This window comes from Mirounga leonina, unplaced genomic scaffold (genome assembly GCF_011800145.1).
Source record: "Mirounga leonina isolate KUSES-001 unplaced genomic scaffold, KU_Mleo_1.0 Mir_376, whole genome shotgun sequence".
NCBI classification, from domain to species: Eukaryota; Metazoa; Chordata; class Mammalia; order Carnivora; family Phocidae; genus Mirounga; species Mirounga leonina.
The window spans coordinates 6,625,710-6,650,569 of NW_023270718.1; the positions used below are offsets into that span (position 1 = coordinate 6,625,710).

A 24,860-nucleotide genomic window follows, 5' to 3' on the forward strand; every position below is an offset into this window, starting at 1 on the left:
ATAATATTACCGACGCTGTGAAAGCCTTTTCTTTGCCTTTTCTGACCAAATTCCCCTTTCACACCAAGTAACTACTATCCTAAAATTTTGTGTTTAGCATTCCCCTACTATTCTTTATAGTTTTACCATATATGTATCTCTAAGAAACTTATTTGATTATACCATTTATTTCTTTTTTCAAGTAATCTCTACTTGCCCAAGGTGGAGCTTGAACTCACGACCCCAAGATCAAGAGTTGCATGTGCATGCTCTTCCTACTGAGCCAGCCAGATGCTCCTTTTTATACCATTTAATTTTTACACTGTATTCTGTGACCAGACTTCTCAACCAACATTATGCTTGTGAGATTCGATCATACTGATAAACATAGCTCCAGCTCATTTCTTTTCCCTGTGGTATAGTGTCCCACTGATGAACATGTGGTTTTTGCCTCAGCATATGTAAGACATAAAATAATTAGCTCCCTCCCTCTATTTTGTAAAAGGAACTACCCTTGTTTTTTCTCTTTTTTCTTTTTTAAGTAAGTTCTATGCTCAATGTGGGGCTTGAACTCATGACCCCAAGATCAAGAATCACACGCTTTACTGACTGAGCCAGCTAAGTGCTCCAAACTGTCCTTATTCTTATTCCACAGTCATAAATAAGCATAAGTAAATAGGAATTTCAGCCCTTTCAGAAATACTGGGAAAGAGTCATATATTTCCCTCTATACCCTCAATCATCCTCATCCAAAGAAATAGGCTGCAGAGAGTATAGTGATTCATACTACTCCAGTTATAAGGATACTGCACTGTTGTGATGCAAAATACAAATGTTGGAATTTTTTATGGGAAGTCTACGTACTAAAAATCATATAAACTACTTTGCTGAGTATACCTTTGGGTATAGTTTTGACTTCTGGAGCCATGCTAATGTTTTGCATATAAAATAATACCAACATCGGGCGCCTGGGTGGCTCAGTTGGTTAAGCGACTGCCTTCGGCTCAGGTCATGATCCTGGAGTCCCGGGATCGAGTCTCGCATCGGGCTCCCTGCTCGGCAGGGAGTCTGCTTCTCCCTCTGACCCTCCCCCCTCTCCTGCTCTCTCTCTCTCATTCTCTCTCTCAAATAAATAAATAAAATCTTTAAAAAAAAAAATAATACCAACATCAACAAGAATAGGTACAAAAATTCTAAGAATACAAACAGAAAATAATTTAATTTTATTTTTATAATCACTCCAATGTAATTTTTAAAACCGTCCCAAGTAACTTTTTTTAAGTTTATTTATTTTTTAGTAATCTCTACACCCCATGTAAGGCTTGAACTTATGACCTCAAGATCAAGAGTTGCACGATCTACCAATTGAGCCAGCCAGATGTAAATTAGATAATAGTACTGAATCAATGTTCCTGATTTTAATAGTTATACTGTGATTAGGTTGGAGAATGTCCTTGTTCTTAGTATTTACACACTGAAGAGGTATCTATCTGAAACTCACTCTCAAATGGCTCAGAAAAACAAAATAATACGTATGTGTGTATACATGCAGAGAGAAAATATAATAAAGCAAATGCAGTAAAACATTAACACCTGGGTAATCTGGATGAAAAGTCCACTATATGGGGTACCTGGGTGGCTCAGTCGGTGAAGCATCTGACTCATGATTTTGGCTCAGGTCATGATCTTAGGGCTGTAAGACCGAGCCCCAAGCCCCATTTCGGGCTCTGCACTGGGCATGGAACCTGCTTAAGATTTTCTCTCCCTCTCCCTCTGCCCCTCCCCCAATCGCTTGCGCACTCTCTCTCTAAAAATTTTTTTAAGTTCTTTGTAACTATTCTTGCAACTTTTCTGTAATTTTGAAATCCGTTCAAAATATAGTTACAAAACATATATTCACCTCTTACCTATAAATATACTTACACATATAGCTCAAAAAGTCACAATTTTCAAAGCTCAAAAAGCATGTTCCATGATATTATCAGAAAATAAACACCTAGATATATAGCTGAAATTATTGGTAAACTCCTCTTATTCTGAATGTTCCATTTATACACATACTTAAAAAGGCTCATACTCCACAGTGAACACTGATGTCTTCTTCATACTGAAAGCCTTTTGAAATATTTTCTTTATCAACATGGTATTCACAGCAAGAACATGACTTACTTTCTAAAATTATTTCTAGAGGAAATGATCTCAATTTATTGACCTGATTTAATTTTTCCTAAATATAAGTTCTTATACACAATTAGAGTTGCATTTCATGGTGTAGTCATCCCCACGCTTTTAAAAACTTTTTTAATTTTTATGTTTTAAATATTTGAGAGAGAGAGCGCGCGCATGAGCAAGCGCATGAGTCAGGGGGAGGGGCAGAGAGAGAGGGAGAAGCAGACTCCTGCTGAGCAGGGAACCTGACGCAGGGCTCGTCCCTGGACTCTGGGATCATGACCTGAGCCAAAGGCAGATGCTTAACTGACTAAGCCACCCAGATGCCCCACTTTTTTTTTTTTTTAAGATTTATTTATTTGAGAGAAAGAGAGAAAGAACATGAATGGGGGGAGGGGCAAAGGGAAAGAATCTCAAGCAGACTCCCCACCTAGCATGGAACCTGACACAGGACTCCATCTCACGACCCTGAGATCATGACCTGAGCCAAAACCAAGTATGATGCTCAACTGACTGAACCACTCAGGCACCCCCTTTTTAAAAAAATTAATTTAGTTTAGAAAGAGAGAAGAGGAGGAGGGGGAGAGGGAGAGCGAATCCCAAGCAGACTCCCCGCTGAGCACAGAGCCCAAGGCAGAGCTTGATCTCATGAACCTGAGATCATGACCCAAGCAGAAATCAAGAGTAGGATACTTAAGCAACTGAGCCACCCAGTGCCCCCACAGGTTTGCATTCTTACATGTATTATCTGTGGACATTTTTTTCATAATCAGAAAAGGTTTTCAAAAAAGAAAAGGTTTTCAAGTATTTTATGGCGATCAGAGTTATTCCTTAGTGTAAATTCTCTAATATCACATGCTTCTGACTTTCAATAAAAGATTTTCCTCACATTCATTACTCTTCTATGATTCACTCTGGCGTAAACTCTCCGGTGCATCTGAAATTTGGTTTCTCAATGAAAATATTGCAACATTCCTCCCCTGTGTACAGTTTCTTTCCTCTATGGGTTTCTGTGTGAAAACTTCTGCACATTTGCTAAATTCAGTTTCTCTCGTGTATGCCTTCTGATGAACGATTGCACTGTAGGTTATTACTGAAGATTTTTGTCATATTTATCTATGGCACTAGATTTCTCTCTCATTTTAATTCTCAATGAAAGTAAACATCTGACTGGAAGTTTTTCTTTAGTCACCATAAAAACTGTCTCCCATACGCCTGCTATCTCATGTTGGAATGGCCTCCTTAAATGCTTTTTCATTTTCACCATATCCATCTTATCCATCTGATTTCTCTACTATATGACACTGGGCATGGAACTGGACTACTATGTGACTTGACACCAAAGGATTTCACACATTCACTGCATTGTAGGGTCTCTCTCCTGTATGTGTTCTTCGATTAGGCCAGGTTTCCAGGTGAAAGCTTTCCCACATTCACTACATACATAGGGCTTTTCTCCTGTATGGTGCATAATGAGTGGGGACTTATGGCTAAAGGCTTTCTGACAATCACTGCGTTCATATGGTTTTTCTCCTGTGTGGGTTCTTTAATGTACAGGGAGTTGTGACTTCTGTGAGAAAACTTTCCCACAACCACTGCATCCATAGGGTTTCTCTCCTGTGTGTGTTCTCTGGTATGTAATGAGTGGTGATTTGGTGCCGAAGGCTTTCCAATTCACCACATTGGAAAGGCTTCCCCCCAGCCCCCTGGTATGAACTCTCTGAGGTAAAATGCATTCTGACTGCCGCACGAAAGCTTTCTGACATCGACTGCATTTATAAGGTTTCTCCCCAGTATGAATTCTCTGATGTAAAGTGAGCTCTGACTTCTCGATGAAAGCCTTTGGACATTCTTTACATGAAAAGGGTTTTTCTCCAGTGTGAGTTCTTTGTTCTTCAAGGAGCTGTGACCTGCAGATGAAAGCTTTTGACACTGACTGCATTCATTGGGCTTTTTTCTTGTATGCGTTTTATGATGTAAAGTGAAACTAAACTTAAAAAAGTTCTTCCACATTCCTTACATCCATAGGGTCTCTCACCTGTATGAGTTCTCTCACACTTAGTGAGATGTGGCTTACTAATGAAGGTTTTCCAACATTCATTACATTCATAGGGTTTCTCTCTGGTGTGAGTTCTCTGATGCAAAAACAGGGTAGATTTGTGGGGGGAGGCTTTCCCACACTCACTCACTGCATTCATAAGGCTTCTCTCCTATGTCAGTTCTTTGATGTAAAATAAGCTCTGTCTTCCGAATAAAAGCTTTCAGACACTCATCGCATTCATGTATTTTCTCTCCTGTGTGAATTCTCTGGTGTACCATGAACTGTGATTTCTGTGAGAAAAATTTTCTGCATTCACTGCATCCATAGAGTTTCTCTCCTTTGTTACTTCTCAGTGTAGAAGGAGTTGTGACATATGGTTAAAAGATCTTTGACATTCACTACATTTATAAAATCTCATTTCTATATGACTCATTGAGGCACAATGTCTTACTGACGGCTTCTCCACAATCATATTCATAGCAATTCCAGAATGAGTGTTTTTGTGCATAGTGTGGAAAAATAACTTTTCAGGTTTTTTACTTATATAATTTCTGTTCTGGAAAAGTCAGTCTAAATAATGTTTCAAAGTTTTTCCATTTGAGTCAAATTGATCAAAGTCTTTTCTCAGGTGAAATATTTTGCTGAATACATCACATTCCTGGTGCCTCTCCCATGGGATCCAGCCTGTCAGAGTTTCCCCAAATCCCAATCTATACCATCATCAGCTTGCCAGGTGTCTTCTAGGAAGGAGACCAATGAATGTGTATATGATTAGGTACTGGAAGGGGCCAACTCTCATAACAAGGATCAAGGGATCAAGGAAAGAAATGATGTTCTGGAAATAGAATACAAGTTAGAGGCATCCATTAGAAGGTGAAGAGAAAATAGAAGGGAAGCAGAGCAACATAAAAGTCATGGTTATGGGGAAAAATCCATGTGTACGTGAAAGCTTAATTCTGACCATTGGTGAGACGTTGAGTAGGAGGAAGGCAACGTGAGCAGTGTTGGTGATAAAGAGTGAAGACGCTAGAAAGAGAATAACCAAGAAAGCCGGGTCCTAGCTAAGTTGCAGATCTGACACAGAGGGCAAAGACTTCAAAAAAGTTTATTTTTTTTAGTAATCTCTACCTGCAAAGTGGGGCCTGAACTCATGACCCCGAGATCAAGAGACACATGCTCTACTTACTGAGCCAGCCAGGTGCCTTAAGGGTTTAAGGGTTTTTAAGCAGTATTCTCAAAATAACCTATCAAAGGTTCTAGTTCCTTAGGCTTTCACTCATGGACCTGGCTTTTATCCACTCACCTAGATGGCCCTTACTGCTGATTTCTCCCTCTATAACCCATGACTCCCTGTTTCAGATGGAGGACTGCTGCTAGTCTGGAAGTCTAACAATCTGCATATGGATAAACATGGTGCCAAGAGCTTGGTCTTTGGAACCTCTGAAGAAGTAGGAAGGGACTGTTTCAGAGTTAGCACCTCAGCAAAGTGAAAAACTTTCATTTGGGAGGTGAGAGCAAGATCCTCTCTCCAGGTTCAGACAGACACAAAAGTTCTACCATCCATAAATCATACGTTCAAAGACGTTAAACATTTCAGAAAACTTAAAAATTCCAGAAGTTAAGAAAGGAATGGCAATAGGCTGAGGGTTCACCAAGGGTCCTTACCCACAGACACGAGGTTGCTATAATTTTCCAACATTACATCCCAGTATAGGTTCTTCTGAACAGCATCCAGTAGCTGCCACTCCTCTGATGTGAAGTCCACAACCACATCCTTAAATGACAATGTTACCTGTAAAAGCATACTCGTTTCAAGTGATTTTTCACACGGTGATGTGGAAAAAATGCATATGAATTTATTATGATCATTTCCACATTACATTATATATCCAAGGACTGATGAATCTAGTTTTACCCTTACGGAAGAAACTTACAACTCATTAAACATATCCTGCCATTCAAAAAGTCAACTAATGTAACTCACCAGATTGACAGAATCAAGGATAAAAATCACATCATCATGTCAGTGGATGTAACACAAGTGAGAATACATATGTCAAAACTACCAAATGGTTAAGATTTGTACTTTTCGTTGTATGTAAATTTTACATCAAAATAAATAAAAGTACCATAAATACATATTAAACAATAAGTTAATGATATACATGCTGGGGTATTTAGGGAGCAGTTTGCTAATGTTTGCAATTTACTTTGAAATACAGCAAAAAACAAGGGAGAAAGGGATGGCTAAATGGAGAGGGAGGTTCTTCTGATATTCTGAGACTCAATTTCCAACATGGCAGGGTGACGGTTTCATCATAACAAAAAAAAGCAATTCTTGGGACACCAGCGCAGTGTCCTACAATTCAGCTCAATTCTGACATTGTCTACCTGCAGACAGCATCGGATTCCACCATGTAAGGGTTCAGTCCCACAAGACTCCCCTTCCCCTCTCCCATTTCAGATGCCAGTCACAACTCCAGATTGTCATCTGTACTTCTGATCGACTGGCTATCAATCAGAGGTTCCCACAATTTCCTCCTCAGGTTCAATTAATTTGTTAGAGCAGCTCAAAGAACTCAGAGAAACATTTTGCTTTTTAGATTACCAGTTTACCATAAAAGGATATAACACAGGAACAGCCAGATGGAAGAGATGCGTAGGGCCAGGTATGGGGAAAGGGTAGGGGCTTCCATGCACTCTCCAGGTGCACCACTCTCCCAATCTCCACTTATCCACCAACCCGGAAGCTGTCTGAACACCGTTCTTATGGGTTTTTATGGAGGCTTCATTGCACAGGCATGACTGATTAAATCACTGGCCACAGGAAACTGATTCAATCTCTTGCCCTTTTCCTATTCCCCTAGGTCAGGGGGTGTGACTGCAAGTTCCAACCCTCTAATCACATGCTTGATTCTCCTGGCAACCAGCCCTCATCCTTGGATGCTTCTAAAAGTAATTGTTCACATCACAAAAGATACTGTTATCACTCTCAACATTTAGGAAATCCCAAGGATTTTGGGAGCTATGAGCCAGGAACTGTGGACAAGACCAAATATAGATGAGAAATGTATTTTGGGGGCGCCTGGGTGGCTCAGTTGGTTAAGCGACTGCCTTCGGCTCAGGTCATGATCCTGGAGTCCCGGGATCGAGTCTCGCATCGGGCTCCCTGCTCGGCAGGGAGTCTGCTTCTCCCTCTGACCCTCCCCCCTCCCATATGCTCTCTCTCTCATTCTCTCTCTCAAATAAATAAATAAATAAATCTTTAAAAAAAAAGAAATGTATTTTGGTTGTCTGAATGACCAAATGTACATTTCTTATGACTCACAATATCACATGGGTGATAAAGCAAGTGCAGTAAAATGTTAATTACAGAATCTACCTGGTTGGTATATGAGTGTTCACTGTAAAATTCTTTCAACTTTTCTGCACATCTGAAATTTTTATAACAAAACTTCAGGAAAACACTAGAAAAAAAAGCATAAAATAAAACTTAACACCCTTTAATGATGAAAACTCTTAGCAAATTAGGAATATAAGTAATCTGCCTTAATCTGAAAAATAGTACAAAACCTAAATAATAAATAATATAAAACCTCAAAGCAAACATTACACTCAATGATGAATTATTAAAAGTTTCTGCACTGAGACAATGAGACAAGGATGCCTATCACCATTTCTATTCAAATGGTACTGAAGATCCTAGCCAATGCAATTGGGCAAGAAAAAGAAATAAGAGGCAAAAATATTAGAAAGGAAGAAATTTATCATTGATAGAGGACATGATTTTGAATGTAGAAAATCCGTAAGAATTATAAACTATTAGAATTCATAAATGAATTTCTCAATGTCACTGGCCATAGGATCAGTGTTGATAAATCAACTGTATTTCATTTTTTAAAAAAGATTTATTTATTTACTTTAGAGAGAGGGAGAGAGAGAGAGCAGGGGAAGAAGCGGAGGGAGAGGGAGAGAAGCAGACTCCCTGCTGAGAGGGGAGCCTGACACGGGGCTCAATCCCACATTCCTGAGATCATGACCTGAGCCAAAACCAAGAGTCGGACGCTCAACTGACTGAGCCACCCAGGTGCCCCAGTCAACTGTATTTCAATATACTAGTAGCCAACTACTAGAAAATGAAATTAAATAATAATACCATTCATAGTAACATCAAAACAGCAAATGCCTAGAAATAATTCTTGAAAAATTTGCAAGACCTCAATACTGAAAACCACAAAATTCTACTGAAACACATTAAAGAAAATGTGAATGAATCCAAGAAAATGCCATGTTCCTGGATTAGAAAATTCCATGATATAGGGGCATCTGGGTAGCCAATTGGTTGAGCATCTGACTCTTGGTTTTGGCTCAGGGCATGATCTCATGGGTCATAGGATAAAGGCCTGTGTTGGGCTCTGCACTCAGCAGGGAGTCTGCTTGAGATTCTCTCCCTCTGTCCCTCTCCCCACTTGCGCTCACGTGCTCACTCTTTCTTCCTCACCCCCTCTTTCTAAATAAATAAATTTTAAAAATCTTAAAAAAAGATAATTCCACAGTATAAAAATACTGATTATCCTCCAAATTGATAGAGCCAAGCAACTGGATAAAACCAATATCCTAGGAGGTGTTTTGTGGAAACTGACAAGCTGCTTCTAAAATTTTTAAGAAAATACTAAGGACCAAAGCAACAAAGCCATCTGGAGAAGGGCCTGTAAGACAGCAAGAATGTTAGCAAGAAGAACAGTGAGGAGGCAGCTGCAGCAGTCCAAGTGACCGATGTATTGTCTACGGCTGCTGTTGTGCTGTGTGGGAGAGTTGAGGAGTTGTAACAGAGACTATCTGGCCCACAAAGGCTAATCATCTTGCCCTTTACGGAAGTTTGCTGACCCCTCATCTGAGAAGCCAGATAGCTTCTCAGCTATTAACTGAAAGAAGGAAACTATGGAAGGAACAGGGTTCAGGTGAGATCAGGAACTTGGTTTGGGAAATGATTAGCTGGACACACCTGTAGAGATGTGTACCTTAGAGATGTCAGGGAGACAGTACGATATAGGAGGAGATGCTTAAGGAAGAAGTGCAGGCTGGAGATACAAAGAGGAAGCCATCACCATACCAGTGCTGCTTAAACTGTGACACTGCATGAGAACACTGAGGAGTGAGTACAAATACAAAAGATGCAAGGAATGAGCCCTGAGACACTCTGGGGATTAAGATAAGAGAATGGGAGACAAGACAAATTACAAAAAGAAGTTGAACCCTACAAGTGGCCAATAAGGCAGAAAAATCCAGAGAGCATGGCATTCTGAATACCAAATGACAAGAGTATTTTAAGGAAAAAGGAAGTACTACCAATGTTGGATGCTGCTGGAAGGTCAAGTAAAAACTGAGTGTGGTATTTAACAACATGAAGTCATTGGTGATCCTGATAAAAACCACTTGTGGAGGAAGGAGGAGATAAAAAGCAACTGCAGTGGGTTCAAATAAGAAAGGGAGGAGGAATGGTGATACTGATTTGGGGCAACTCTTTTGGTTTTTGATGAAGACCTTGTGCCTAAGTGCCAGAAAGCATTTACTGGCTGTGAGGAACTGTCTTAATGGAAAATGTACTTCAAAAAAAAAAAATGTACTTCATAAAAATGCCTGTTTCTCTTTTGATTATGGCTCCCATTGGCACCAGAGGAAAACTGGCAACTCCACTTTGAACCTAATGGTTTACATAGCAATGTTTTGACGTTAAGCACTTTGAATGACCCACCATTTGTAAATGCACCCATGCTCTACCTGGCTGCGTCTTAATCTTCTTTCTATGCCTTTTTCCCACCTGACTTTTATCATTTGTGCTTTTAATTATGTACATTCTAGAAATGTCCTCAAATCCTTTGGAAAGACAGCTCACCTGGGATTTGGTCATTTTCAGCTGCTCTTGGAAAATGACCAGTGACTCCAGCATCTGCTCAAATGACTTTTCTAGCTCTTTTCTGAGTCTTGATAAGAGTTCTCTGGTCAAGAGAACCACCAGTGCCATGACACTGCTTGTTCAGGAACCTCTACCTCCTCACATCATGGAATCTGTCTTTTCCCAGAGAGTGAGACCTGTGGATTTAAGAGGAACATTTACTTTAGATGGCATATCAACTAGAGACCCTGAATCTCTGCTTTTATTCCAGAGGACCTACCCTCACAGAGAACTCCAGGCTGGGCCTTCTGTTGACTCTGCTCAGGCTTCCGGGAACAAAAGTAACACTGAGTTTGACACCTTAAGTAGTTAGTTTAATCCAAAGGTTCTAGAAATACAATGTCCAAGGCTGAGATGCTCTTAATATTCATAAATACATTCTACACATACTTATGGATTGATAACTTCCCTAGTTATTGTTACTGGACTTGAGTGCTTGGACCCAGCAATGGTGGAAATGAGGCTGGACCCAAAATTTATTCATTTATTTTTTTAAAAAGATTTTATTTATTTGTCAGAGAGAGAGCACAAGCAGGGAGAGTGGCACGTAGTGTCTCTACTGAGCAGAGAGCCCAATTCGGGACTCAATCTCAGGACCCTGGGATCATGACCTGAGCCAAAGGCAGCCGCTTAACTGACTGAGCCACCCAGGCGCCCCTGGACCCAAAATTTAAAAGCACATGCAAGGCTTTATTGGGTCTTATGGTCAAGCACAAGGGAGGCAGCACAAAGGAAGGAATTCCTTAGGCTGACTCCCTGAGGAGAGGTCAGGGAAAGGTTTTAAAGAAACTTCGGTGGGAAAAGGGTGACACGTTAGCATGGAGAGGCAGAGATTTATTTATATCTGCACACTTAAAGGTCATGCTTCCTCATGTGTTGCATATCTAACACGTTAAATCTCCACCTTCTCCCCCCATGGTTTTTAGTATATAATGAGGGTAAAAGTCAGTGAAAGGTCAAATTTGGTAACCATTGTGTCTCAGACTAGTTTGAACTGATCTGCGCTTGCTATTTGGCTGGTGCTTTGCTCTGCAAGAAAAGTGGTAACAGTCAGCAAGGACTTTCCCAGGTGCATAGGGACTTATTTTTGAGTTTTTGACTATGTATTAAAATCTGCAACTTCAAAAGTATAGTCTATTGGGAAACATAGTAACTGGTAGAAACTGAGTTTTGAGAACAGTCCAAGAAAAAAAAAATTACAGGCAAATCTCATACACGAACACCAATGATACCATGCAAAGGAATAGTAGGTCAAATCCAGCAATGCAAAGAAAAGCTAATTTAGGATGTCATCACGGGTTTTATACCAAGAGTAGAAAGTTGATTTATTCTTATTTTTTTAGAGATTTATTTATTTATTTGAGAGAGAGAAAGAGAGCAGGGGGAGGGGAAGAAGGAGAGAGAGAGAGAATCTCAAGCAGACTCAGCACTGGGCCTGACGTGGGGCCTGATCTCACAATCCTGAGATCAAGACCTGAGCCGAAACCAAGAGTCAGATGTTTAACCAACTGCACCAGCCAGATGCCCCAGGAGTACAAAGCTGATTTAGAATCCTAGAGTCAATAAATGTAGTTCACAACAATTAAATAAGAAAAATCATGATAACAAAAAACATTTGACAAAATTCAACTTACAATGATGACTAAAACAACAAAAAGAACAAAAATCTTAGCAAAGTGGGAACTAGAAGGAAACTTTCTTAGCCCAAAAAAACAGTATTTATCAAAAAACCTACCTCAAACATCATACTTAAGAGTAAAACACTGAAAATTTTCCCAAACTGAGGTCAACAAGAAAAGGATGCCTACTAGCAGTATTTCCATTCTTCATTATATTGATTGTCCTGGCCAGGAAAAAACAAGGAAAAGGAAAACAAACAAACAAACCCTGTAAGGATAGAAAAGATGGAACAGAAATGCAGTAAGTTGCTTTTGATAGGGTTGTTTACAAAGAAAAATTCAAAGACTCCTCAAACATATTAGTAAAACTAACAAAGTTATATAACATAGCTAGATACAAAATCAATATATAAAGTTTAATGCATTTCTATGTAGTAACAAGAGCAATTAAAAATAGTTACTAAAAAAAATTTAACCATTTTTTAAAAAGTGTGAAAAATAAGCCCACAGAATGTGAGAACATCTGCAACATGTATCACCAATCAGGACTCATATATAGAAAATATAAAGAACTAACAAATCAATTTTTAAACAATGGGAAGATATGAGGCATCTGGCTGGCTCAGTTGGTAGGGCATGCAACTTGACCTCAGGGTTGTAAGTTCGAGCCCCACGTTGGGTGTAGAGATTACTTACAAATAAAATCTTAAAAAAATAAGGGGTACCTGGGTGGCTCAGTCGGTTGAGCGTCTGCCTTTGGCTCACGTCATGATCTCAGGGTCCTGGGATCAAGCCCTGCGCCAGGCTCCTTGCTCAGTGGGGAGTCTGCTTCTCCCTCTCCTTCTGCCCCTCTCTCTGCTCATGCCCTCTCTCTCTCTCTCTCAAATAAATGACATCGTTAAAAAATATATTAAAATTAAAAATGGGCAGATAACCCAACAAAAATTGGGCAAAAAAATTTGAAGAGGCATGTTATACAAATGAAATCCAATGTCCTTGAAACATAATAAAAGGGGCCCAGTCCTACTGATAATAAAGAAGATGTAAATTAAAACTACAGTGAGATACTACCACAATCCCAGTAGATGGACCAAAAGCAAAAGATCTGAAAATACAGGGGGCTGGCAAGGATTTAGAGCAAAAGGAGCTTCCACACGCTGTTGACAGGGGTGCAAATTAGAAGCGCTCCTTCAGGGAAAACATGGTGTTAGCTAGTGAAGTTATTGTTATGATCAAGCAACAAGTAAACATCTCAGAAAAACTTATGGAGACTTGCAAACCAGGATATGTATACTAGAATGTTCACAACAGCACAGTGTATAATAACCAAACATGAGAAACAATTCCAATGTCCATCCACAGTAAAATGGAAAAAAATAAACTGTGCCATATTAATAATATGAATGAATGAAATAATAAGAAACTAAAGATACATGTAACATAGATGAAGCTCATAAACATAATGTTGAAGAAAGAGGCAAGACACACAAAAATATAGCATGTAACTGTATAAACTGAAAGAAAACAAGAGAAACAGGTAAAAGTGCAACCGTCACCCACTGTTCTAGCTCCTCTACATAGATTTTACTTAATGTTCACAACCCTCGAGTCACTATGAATTTAGTTTACACAAATGAGAAACTGGACACTCAGAGAATTTAGGTAACTTTCCCAATGCTCTAGCTAGTGGTATAATTGAGATACAAGCCAAGACTTTAAAAATCCACATTCTTTCCACTAAAATAATTTGAAGATTTTGTGACTGCTTTCCTAAAAAAATCTCGAGAGAGAAAAAAAAAAACAGAAAATGATGCATAATAATGAAAATTCAGCAATGGGCCCAGATAGATTTTTTAAAAAGATTTATTTATTTATTTTTGAGAGAGACAGAGAGAGAGTGCAAGTGGGAGTGGGAGAGGGGCACAGGGAGAGAATCCTCAAGCAGACTCCCCACTGAGGGTGGAGGCAGATGAGGAGCTCAATCCCAGGACCCTGGGATCATGACCTGAGCTGAAGGCAGATGTTTAACGGACTGAGCCACCCAGGCACCCCAAGATAGGTATTTTAATTGCTTTTCTTTACATCAAAATTTGAAACAAAAGTTTAAATGGCAAAAAAGAAACACTTGCAATAGCAGTAAAAATTATTAAAGACAAGATAAATATCCAGAACCTATATAATAAAACCCGAAAATTTTCTTGAGGAGCTGAAGAGACCAATCTGTATTAAGATAAAAGTACAGATTGTTCTTCCTAAATTTATGTATAGTTTTAATGTGACACCAGGCAAAATTCCATAGTATATTCACTTGATGAAATACTAAAAGTATTTTTTTAACTTTTAAAAAAAGTATTTTAGGGGCGCCTGGTCGGCTCAGTCGATTAAGCGTCTGCCTTCGGCTCAGGTCATGATCCCAGGGCCCTGGGATCGAGTCCCGCATCGGGCTCCCTGCTCAGTGGGAAGCCTGTTTCTGCCTCTCCCTCTGCTGTTCCCCCCGTTTGTGTGCTTTCTCTCTCTCTCTGTCAAATAAATAAATAAAATCTTAAAAAAATCTATTAAAAGCATTTTAAAAAGAATATGGGAATGTATATATGATAAAGTCAGTTTTAAGAAGTTATTCAATTAATAACTTTAAAAGGCATAAAAAGCCTAAAATAAAGGGGCTTCTGGATGGCTCAGTCGTTTAGCATCTGACGCTTGATTCTGCTCAGGTCATGATCTCATGGGTCCTGAAATCGAGCCCCAAATCCCGCCGGCACTCAGTGGGGAGTCTGCTTGAGAGTCTCTCTCTACTTCTCCCTCTGCCCCTCCCCCGACTTGAGCGGTCTCTCTCTCTCTCAAATCTTTTCTAAAAGCCTAAAATAAAAAACATAAGGAAAAGTTAACAACTGTTATCTCTAGGTAGCATATTTGGGGGAAACTGGCTTGTTTCTCACCACCTGTTTCATGATCGACCAGAAAAGAAACAACGCAAATGAGATTTAAAAAAACCAAGGACAAAAGGCAGAAGCCACACCTTTCATAACACATCTTCTGCAGATTAATTTAATCTAGTCACTTAAAAGTATTTTCATTTTTCACTGAACGGATAAGAGAGTATGAGTTGGGGTCAAAGGGGAGTCGAAACAGGCCTTGCGCAGGTGATTGGGTATGATGGACCCAACTGTGTGTCGGCTACGAGAATCGTACCCCAGAAAGCCTTTTCCCATTTTCCGAGGCGGTGGAGTCAAATTACCGAAAACCCCCTGCCCATCAAGACCTCCCCCAATTCACCACACTTCTCAGACCTGTGCACAACCCCGACAAGCTACTCAACCACAAACACAAATGAGGATCTCCAACCGCTCACGCCCACACACTGCTATCTTATCCTGAAGCAAGTCACCCCATCCAGGGACCCACCACACTAAGGTTACCGGGCTCACACAGCCAACCAAACACTGACCACCAGAAGTCCCCGAGGAGTGAATCCCTGGCCTCGCTGACCCGCTCCCGCGACCCTGCTCTCACACCCAAGCCACCCCTCCAGGCACTCATCACAGACGCCCCAGCCCACCGCCGAACGCCAGCCGCCTCCAGGCTGCCTTCATCAGTTAGGGATCCCACCACCCGCCCCGAGCACTCACCAGGCGCCGCACCTCAGGCGAACAGGAAGTTTAAAAGGACGGCACACACCACTTCCGCTTCCCGTCCGGCCCAGCGCCGACCGCTTCTCTCGCTCACTCCCAAGCAGGTGGAAGGGCCGCATCCTTCCGAAGACTCGAATTCTGCACCCTTGACGCCTGGCGAGTAATAACGGCCCCTCGCACTGATCGGCTTCACAGTGGGAGTGGTCGTCTTGAAATAAGCCTCCGCCGGCTTCTCCCGCTCTCACACTCACTTCCTCCCGAAAGCCTTTCCGCGCCGGGACCGCTACGCATGCTCAGTAGCGCGTGCGACGCGCTGCCCCTCCGGGGGCCGGTACGCATGCTCAGTAGCGCGTGCGACGCGCTGCCCCTCCGGGGGCCGGAACGCATGCTCAGTAGCGCGTGCGACGCGCTGCCCCTCCGGGGGCCGGTACGCATGCTCAGTAGCGCGGCCCACCCGGCGCGCCTCCCCGGCGGCCGACGGGTTACCTGCAGCCGGAGAGATGGTTGGTCTTGCACCAGACCGCCGAATCCAGGGCGACCTCTGATGAAGGGCATCGTGCTCTGCGCGGGGCACAGTAGACACGTGCATTGACGAGAAGTAACTCTAGGGTATTTGGAAGTAGAGGTCGTGGAAGAGGAGGCACCAGGGCTGGTAGAACCGGGAAGCCAACCGTGAAGACAGGTTGCGTGCCTGACGGTGAGGAAGAGGGACGGATGGCGGCCAGGGGGAGCTTCCCCCCCGGGGGCGCCGGCCAGAGCTCAGCGGCGCGGGGCTTTCCAGGTGCCCGAGGGCCGGGCCACAGCCGGAGAAGGGTCGGACGGGGTACACCGTTGCCAATCCTAAACCTAGAAGAAGTGCAGAGGAGAGCTGCTGCATTTCTGGAAGCATCTGGTGGGCTCTGCAGATCAAACGAACCGGCCCTACTCCAAACTCCAATCTGTTACACATCCTGGGAAATCAAAAGGCTAAAGTTATATCACCCAAAAAAAAAAAGCATACTTCACCTGAACGCCTCCAAACTATCTGCGGGTTGGAGAGGTCACATAAAGACCTTGCTTTTGAGTTCCTCTTCGAAGACACAGCAGAAGAGGACTTTTGTGATATCCCAAGGACAAAGTGGAGACCCAGACTCAAACGGGACGAGTCATGTTAATGTGACCTGTTGTCAGGCTGCAGCAAAATGTCCTGGTGTACACTTTTTTAAATTTTAAGATTTTATTTATTTGAGAGAGACAGAGATAACGACAGAGATAGTGAGAGAGCAGGAGTAGGGAAGAGAGGGAGAAGCAGGCTCCCTGCAGGGAGCCCGACCGGGTGCTCGATCCCAGGACCCTGAGATCCTGACCTGAGCCGAATGCAGACGTTTAAGGCCTGAGCCACCCAGCCGCCCCTTGTGTACACTTTTATGGCTCTTATCACTTAGGAAACCCCCAGTGTTTTAATTTCCACTATTTAATTTCTTAGGTTTGGTAATAATGTCATGAATATTATGCAGGGGATGCATGATAATATACAAGTAAGGTGTCATGGTATCTTTAATTTCAGATGATTTTGAAAAAATAAATAGGTAGATAACTAAATGGAAAACAGGTACATAACAAAATGGTTAAATTTGTTGAATCTATTTTGTAGGTACATAGGGACCATTATTATTTAGATTTTCAACCTTTTTATACTTAATGATTAGATGGCAAAGTTGGAAAAATAATTATTTCTAAATAAAATATTTAGAATTGTTTCCTAATTTCCAAAGTTATAGATTCCTAGCTAATTTTTGTCATTGACTTCTGTTTGTGAGCTTAACAGAACCCGATTGCACATTATTTAGTTCAAACTTTGAAATTTGTTGAAATCTGCTTTATAGCTCAGAACATGGCAAACATGGTAAACTTTGAAGTGCTTGAAAATTCTGTGCATTTTGAGGATGTTTTATATAATACCTCCATTATACTTATTTTTATGTAGTATGTTCAAAACTTATTTTTACAAACATTTTATCAGTTTATTCTGTAATATACTGGTATTAAAGGATTAAAATCTCTGATTGTAAATTTGTCTCTATAAATCTTATATTTTTACTTAATTTGAGTCCCTGTTTGATGTATGAATTCAGCATTTCTTCCCATGACTAGTGACTGTCCCCTTAGAGATTATTTTTTTCTGATATTTAGTTGTACTAGTTTTGTCATGTTTAGTATTTGCATGAGATGCTTTTTCGTAAAATCCATGTTTTATGTGGTTATTTCATTTTAAAAAAACAGTATTTTAATTTTATCAAGTCTGACAATAACAAGTCTGTATATTAACCAGAGCATTTAATTCATTCACGTTTAACTTACTGACAAATTTTTGTTTGATCCTACCTCTTTCTATTTGGGTACTTACTCTGTTTCTTTATTAAACTCTACTTTTTAGCCTTCTTTTGGGTTCGTGATGATTTTGGGTTTTTAATCATTCTATTTTTGCTCTTTATCTTTGCCTTTGACTAGTTTGGAAGATACATACCCTGCTCCTATTCCCTTAATGATTACTTTATTTTCCTTAATGATTGAACGTGCATCCTTACCATAATAACATGCATTCTTAACACTCAAAAGTTAACAACTTTATACTTCTTTAGGAAAATAGAAAGTACTTTAGAACACTTTAATACAGGATACCTCTTGCAATTTACATGCTGCTGTTGTCATGTAGTTCAAGTCTATGTAATTCTTAAAATGATAGGATTATTTTTGCCTATCGTCTTTATTGAAGTTTACTACACTTTGACTATAATTACCTCACAGCAACAGAGTAAATTAATGTCAATAGAGTGAATTAACTTTTATTAATATGTATTTTAATTACTATTAATTATAGTTATTAGTTGCTGTGCTGCCTTACCAAAGGATTATGAGGTCCCTCATAAACAGATATAGTCTGTGCTCACTTCCTTTTTCTGTTTGGGTTAGCCTGTTGGTAGTACAAGACATTCCCCTGTGCATCTGCTGTTTTCATTTCTTTGAAAATAGCAGCTGCTTCCAGTTTTTCAGAACTCAGGGACAGAAGACGTGTGATTACTCATCACCCTTAAATCTCAATAGTTTTTAAAGAGATTTTTAAGTAATCTCTACATCCAATGTGGGACTGACACAACCCCAAGATCAAGAGTCACATGCTCAGGGCGCCTGGGTGGCTTAGTTGGTTAAGCATCTGCCTTTGGCTCAGGTCATGTTCCAAGAGTCCTGGGATCGAGCCCCACGTTGGGCTCCCTGCTCAGTGAGGACCCTGCTTCTCTCTCCGCTCCTTCCCCGGCTCATGCTCTCTCTCTCAAATAAATAAATAAAATCTTAAAAAAAAAAAAAAAAAGTCACATGTTCCACTGACTGAGCCAGCCAGGTGCCCCAAATCTCACTATTTTTAATGCATTTATTTTTTCTGAGTGACAACCAGAAGACAATTTGTTTCAAAAAATTTATTATTCCAAAGGGCTAAAACTATTACCAGACCCACTATGTTATACCAGTAAAGAATTTTTAAAAAGGTCTTAATCTTAAGCCTAATTACTTCCCTTGCAATTTATATATTAAAAAATGTACAATGTTGGCATTTCTTGATGGATACTACACATTACAAACAATTTTGTGGTATACAACTTTCTTTCATGATCTTATGAAACCTGAAAATTACTATATACATGTGCTACAAAAATACTCAGACACAAAACAAATACATTCATCTGGGACCATTCTTAACTTACTGTTTTGACTATCCAATATATTCAAATATGAAACAAAGTGTCCTTTGGCATACAGAAGTTATTTGCTCTTTCTGACTACTTCATGTTATATTTTCCATAAATAAATGTCAATGTGACAGGAACGAAATTTCTGTTATAAAGTTTATATGTAAGCAACCTTTCCCAGCATCATTACACCACACTAATTCTTAAGTGTTATCTGATGCATTGTAAGTTTAGACTTCATGCCAGAGGCATTCCTCATCGCAAGTCTTCAGTCTTCTATTTTCTTTGGTGTGATCATTTGTTTGGAAAGCATTCCAGATTTCACATTTGTGAGTTTTTTTTTTTTTTTCCCTCGGTGAAAACTATTAGAGGATGACCCATCAAAAACATTTGTTGCACTCAGGTTCCACTTCTGTGTGATGTATAACAGGATTTCACGTGTCAAGAAAAGATTTTGACTTTTCACCTCATTCATATGCCTTTCCCCAATGAAATGAGGCTACACTAGTGGTAGATAATTTTCTTATATTCACTGCACTTAAAAGATCTCTCTCCTGGATAAGTTTTCTGAAACTGACACCGACCAAAAGTATCCTAACTTTCACAGCATTCATAGGGTGTGTCTTGTGTGATTTCTCTTGTATTCAGTGAGATGTGACATCTCACTAAAGTCTTTACAGTGCTCACTGTGTTCCTGAAATTTCTTTCCTGTATGAATTTCCTCATGTGAGGTGAGGAAGAACTTAACAGAGAACGTTTTCCCACACTCATTACACTGATAAGGTTTCTGTCCTGCGTGACTTCTCTGATGGACACTGAGGTATGATTTCTCAAAAAAGGCTTTTCCACACTGAGTGCACTGATATGGTTTCTCTCCTGTGTGGCGTCTCTGATGTCTAATGAGCTGGGACTTCTGGTTGAAGATCTGACCACATGGAACACATCCATAGGGTTTCTCTCCAGTATGGCACCGTTGATGGATAATAAGATGGCTTTTTTGGCGGAAAGCTTTTCCACATTCATTGCATCCATGGGGTTTCTCTCCTGTATGAATCAACTGATGTCTACTGAGCATTGCCATACTGCTAAAGGCTTTTTGGCATTCAAGACATACAAAGGGTTTTTCTCCTGTATGTGTTCTCTGATGAACAATGAGCATTGCCTTTCGTATGAAAGCTTTTCCACATTCACTGCATTCATAGGGTTTCTCTCCCGTATGAGTTCGCTGATGGACAATGAGATGTGACTTGTCTATAAAAGATTTTCCACATTCACTGCATTCATAAGGCTTCTCTCCTGTATGAATTCTCTGATGTGTTATGAGGGATGACTTTTTATTAAAGGCTTTCCCACATTCCTTGCATTCATAAGGTTTCTCTCCTGTGTGAGTTCTTCGATGAACAATAAGCTGTGAATTGTCTATAAAAGCTTTTCCACATTCACTGCACTCATAAGGCTTCTCTCCCGTATGGATTCTCTGATGTGTTATGAAGTGTGACTTTTTATTGAAGGCTTTCCCACATTCCTTGCATTCATGAGGTTTTCTTCCTGTATGATTTCTCTGATGTACAATAAGCTGTGATGTGCATACAAAAGCTTTTCCACACTCACTGCATTCATAAGGTTTCTCTCCTCTATGAATTCTCTGATGTGTCAGGAGATGCGAGTTTTTATTGAAGGCTTTCCCACATTCCTTGCATTCGTACGATTTTTCTCCTGTATGAGTTCGCTGGTGAACAACAAGCTGAGACTTACTACAGAAGGTCTTCTCACATTCTCTACATCCATAGGGTCTATCTCCTGTATGAGTTCTTTGATGGATAATCAGGTTTGACTTCTGCATAAAACTTTTCCCACAGTCACTACACTCAAAAGGTTTCTCTCCTGTATGCGTTCTGCAATGCAATCTGAGCTTTGTCTTCTCCCTGTAAGCTTTTCCACACTCTTTGCACTCATAGGGTTTCTCTCCTGTATGAGTCCTGTGGTGTAGAATGAGATGATACTTTGTTCTGAAAGATTTTGGACACTGAATACATCCATAAGGTTTCTCTCCTGTATGAGTTCTCTGGTGTAGAGTGAGATGACATTTTGTACTGAAAGCTTTCTGACATTCAGGGCATCTGTACGGCTTCTCTCCTGTATGAGTTCTCTGGTGTATTATGAGCTTTGACTTATACCTGAAGGATTTTGGACACTCACTACATTCATAAGGTTTCCCTTCTGTGTGAATTCTATGATGTCTTTTAAGATTTTTCACCATGCTGAAAGTCTTCACACAGAAATTATGTTCACTGTACTGGGCCTGAGTATGGCAGGTTTCATGTAGAGTATGGAAAAATGGTTTCCCATGGCTGTTTAATTCAACAGAAGTCATTTCTGCATAGTTTTTACTCTGAAATTTTGAATCTGACTTTTGTTTCAAACGTATTCCTTTTGAGAAACATTGAAGGGGTCTTTCTACAAAAGAAACAAAGTTTTTGCTCAGAGAAAATATTTTTCCCAATGCATTGTTTTCATTATTCCCCTCCACAGATTCATCCTTCTCAATATTTTCCTGATACTAACCCTAAACTTGCCACATTACTTCTAGGGGAAAAAAATCAATGAATCCTACCATTATGAAATTGGGTGGGGGGGGGGATGGAATCTCAAGTCAATATCCAAAGAGAATGGAGAAAGTGATACAGCAGGTGCACAATGTTAAGTCAGAGGTATTCAATAAGAGAAACAGTAAGTAATGAACTGAAGACATGGTATCCTCAAACTCTGGAGGGAATCAATGAATATCTGAAAGCATAATAGAAAAGCTATGTGAATATGGATAAGATGTGGGGAAGGCAGCCTGTGTCTCACGACCTGCAAAAGAACAACTAAGCCAAAAAGGAAAGACCAAATGAAACAGGCCAAGATCTGACCCCGAGTAGATAAAAGGAGGTACACCTTCTGCTAGGCGGCTAGCATATGAATCATATATGGTGAGAGAAGGAAGCACCATTCACACTGATGACCTCTTTTCACTTGCTCTAAGTCACCTCTTAAGGTTCAGACACTATGAGAAAAAATATTAAAATAACAAGGGCCCAACACACCGATGATCAACTGTCACTTGGCTTCCACTAACTCCCACTGGACTGGTGTACTCACCGGGACTACACTGACTTGGGAATTCTCTCTCTAGCATTCCTTGTTCTCCTTTCTCCAAGGGGACCGTTGCTTCTGGCCTAGTGGCTTGATAACCTGTCAAGAGGCAATCCCAGAGAACTGAGCAGTGTTAGGGCCTATGATGAAAAATTCCATTTCAGGGAATCTCAGCAAAATGGAAACTTTTTCATTCAGAAAATGAAAGTAAGTACCATCACTATTTGGTCATAAAATAAGTTCTACCACCATACAACTCCAAAATCAGTAAGGATATCAGAGTACCCATAAATTATGTCAATGGGGAAAAAAAACCAGGCAATTAATGGGCTCATGCTGAGATATTTAGGAAAGTTGTCTTTACCCAAAGACATTAGGTTGCTATAATTTTCCAACATCACATCCCGGTAGAGGTTCCTCTGAACAGTATCTAGTAGCTGCCATTCTTCCCAGGTGAAATCCACAGCCACATCACTGAATGACAACAAGCCCTGTAATAACATAATCCTTTTTAATCTAGAGTTAATATAATGGAATAAAATATAGAAGATATATAGGATATTATTCTGATTATTTTTACTATAGAAATTTATAAACAAGTTATTTCTTTATATCTAGTTTTGATTTATACTTTGTGCACTAATAAATCCATTAAAACAATCCTTTCTGCATTTTTTAAAAAAAAGATTTATTTGAGAGAGAGAATCAAAGGAGGGGCAGAGGGAGAGGGAGAGAGAGAATTTCAAGCAGACTCGCCACTGAGCACAGAGTCTGATGCGGGACTCTATCTCATAGCCCTGAGCTGAAACCAAGAGTTGGATGCTTAACTGACTGAGCCACCCAGGCACCCCTCCTTTCTGCAGTCTTCATTCACTTCGTCACTCATTCATTCACCCAATGTAAAATGTTAAAACTTTACCTAGGGGCGCCTGGGTGGCTCAGTCTTTAAGCGTCTGCCTTCAGATCAGGTCATGATCCCAGAGTCCTGGGATCGAGCCCCGCATCGGGCTCCCTTCTCAGCAGGAAGCCTGCTTCTCCCTCTCCCACTCCCCGCTTGTGTTCCCTCTCTCGCTGTCAATTAAATTTTAAAAATCTTAAAAAAAAAAACAACAAAACACTTCACCTAAAAACCATCTGCAACCGACCTTAGGAGCATTTGATGTTTTTTTGGTTTTTTTTCTCCCTAAGATTTTATTTATTTATAAAAGAGAGAGCACGAGCTGTCGGAGGGGCAGAGGGAGAGGGAGAAGCAGACTCCCCGCTGAGCAGGGAACCCGACGTGGGGTTCAATCCCAGGACCCAGATCATGACCTGAGCCAAAGTCAGCCACTTAACCAACTAGGCCACCCAGGCGCCCCAGGAGCATTTAATGTTACCTACTATACATTGCAATAAAAAAGGAAACAAAGCATAGTCCTGACTTCAGGTAGCTTCTGATCTTGCAGAGTGGCAAGTACACTCCTTTACAGAGTTCATATACGGCAAGACATTATGGTTTAACAAGGGTTACAACAGATGTATACTCAAGTTAAAATATGGGCACAAGTAGGTGAGGAACTAATAGTTCTGAAGAAGAGGTCAAGCTGGAAGAGGTGCAGCACATTTAGTGGTGTGTTCCACAGTAAGTGCTGGAAGACATGGGAGCTGTGGGTCTTCCAGAGGAAGCATGTGTTAAAAACGTTAAATACCAGGCTGGGTTCAAGGAACTGCAAGAAGTTCAATAGGGTACAGGCAGCAACAGAACTTGGAGTAAGTGTACACATTTCGTGCAGACACTTGGTAGATGCTACAGTGTTTTTCGTATACAAAAGTATGTTATGCTCAGAACTGCCTTTTAGAAATTGTGCTACATATTAAATCATGATAGTCATAAAAGCAAAAACAGAGCTCTTACTATGTGCTGTATATTGTTCTAAACACTTTACATATGTTCACACAATGATCTACACAAAGACCCTTAGGTAAAAATTACTCTTCTCTTTGTAGCTAAGAAGAGATTTTTAAAGTTTTCTAGCTATGCCTTTTATATCTCCCACATTTCCTTAGGAAGATGACCATTCACTGGGTCCATACTCTGGAGAAAAACAGAAGAGGAAGACCCATCAAAGACACTTCTTCACATTTAATCTCTGGGAAATATTTACTCAGAAAGGCCATGTGCCTCCTCCTTATATACAAAGTAAATCTTATAACATGTTTTTCTTCTTCTGTGATGGTTTCCAGTATTACCACAGAAATGTCTGCAACTCAGCTCTGGATCCTGCCACCTATGTGGCAGTGTTCCAATTGTTAGCACCTGGCAACATGAGATATACAGGTTAAGACAGTACTCCCTTCCTGACTGGCTACTCCAGATCATTATTGTTTCCCAGTCGAAGCACATTTCTCCCAGCTGCAACAGATTTACATATATCATTCACTTTGATTGTATACATTTGTTAAATTGTTAACTATAGTTGCCACACGATGTTACATTAGTTTCAGGTGTACAATATAGTGATTCAACAAGTCTATAGTCATGCTGACCACAAATGTAGCTACCATCTGTCACCATACAACACTATTACAATATCATTGATTATATTTCCTATGTTGTATCTTTTA

The 24,860-nt window shown here is 40.3% G+C and overlaps 1 protein-coding gene across 6 annotated transcripts in view; it reads right to left on the bottom strand.

The window, feature by feature from the left end:
* Positions 1–24,860, bottom strand: part of LOC117998274 (zinc finger protein 260-like) — a 64,055-nt gene that overhangs the window by 28,418 nt on the left and 10,777 nt on the right. For 2 of the 6 annotated variants that reach the window (XR_004675960.1, XR_004675961.1), the window contains exons 4-7: positions 22,621–22,747; positions 15,391–16,239; positions 10,086–10,282; positions 5,855–5,981 (exon numbers count right to left, since the gene is read on the bottom strand). Coding sequence is in view for 1 of the 6 variants with exons in the window: in XM_034986994.1 (XP_034842885.1) it covers positions 19,729–21,575; positions 22,263–22,355; positions 22,621–22,747 (2,067 nt within the window). In the remaining 5 variants the exon portion in view is untranslated. Of the gene's footprint in view, positions 1–5,382; positions 5,982–10,085; positions 10,283–15,390; positions 16,240–18,773; positions 21,576–22,262; positions 22,356–22,620; positions 22,748–24,860 lie in introns of those variants that run through there. The other 4 variants (XR_004675962.1, XR_004675959.1, XR_004675963.1 and 1 more) reach the window with 4 other exon arrangements.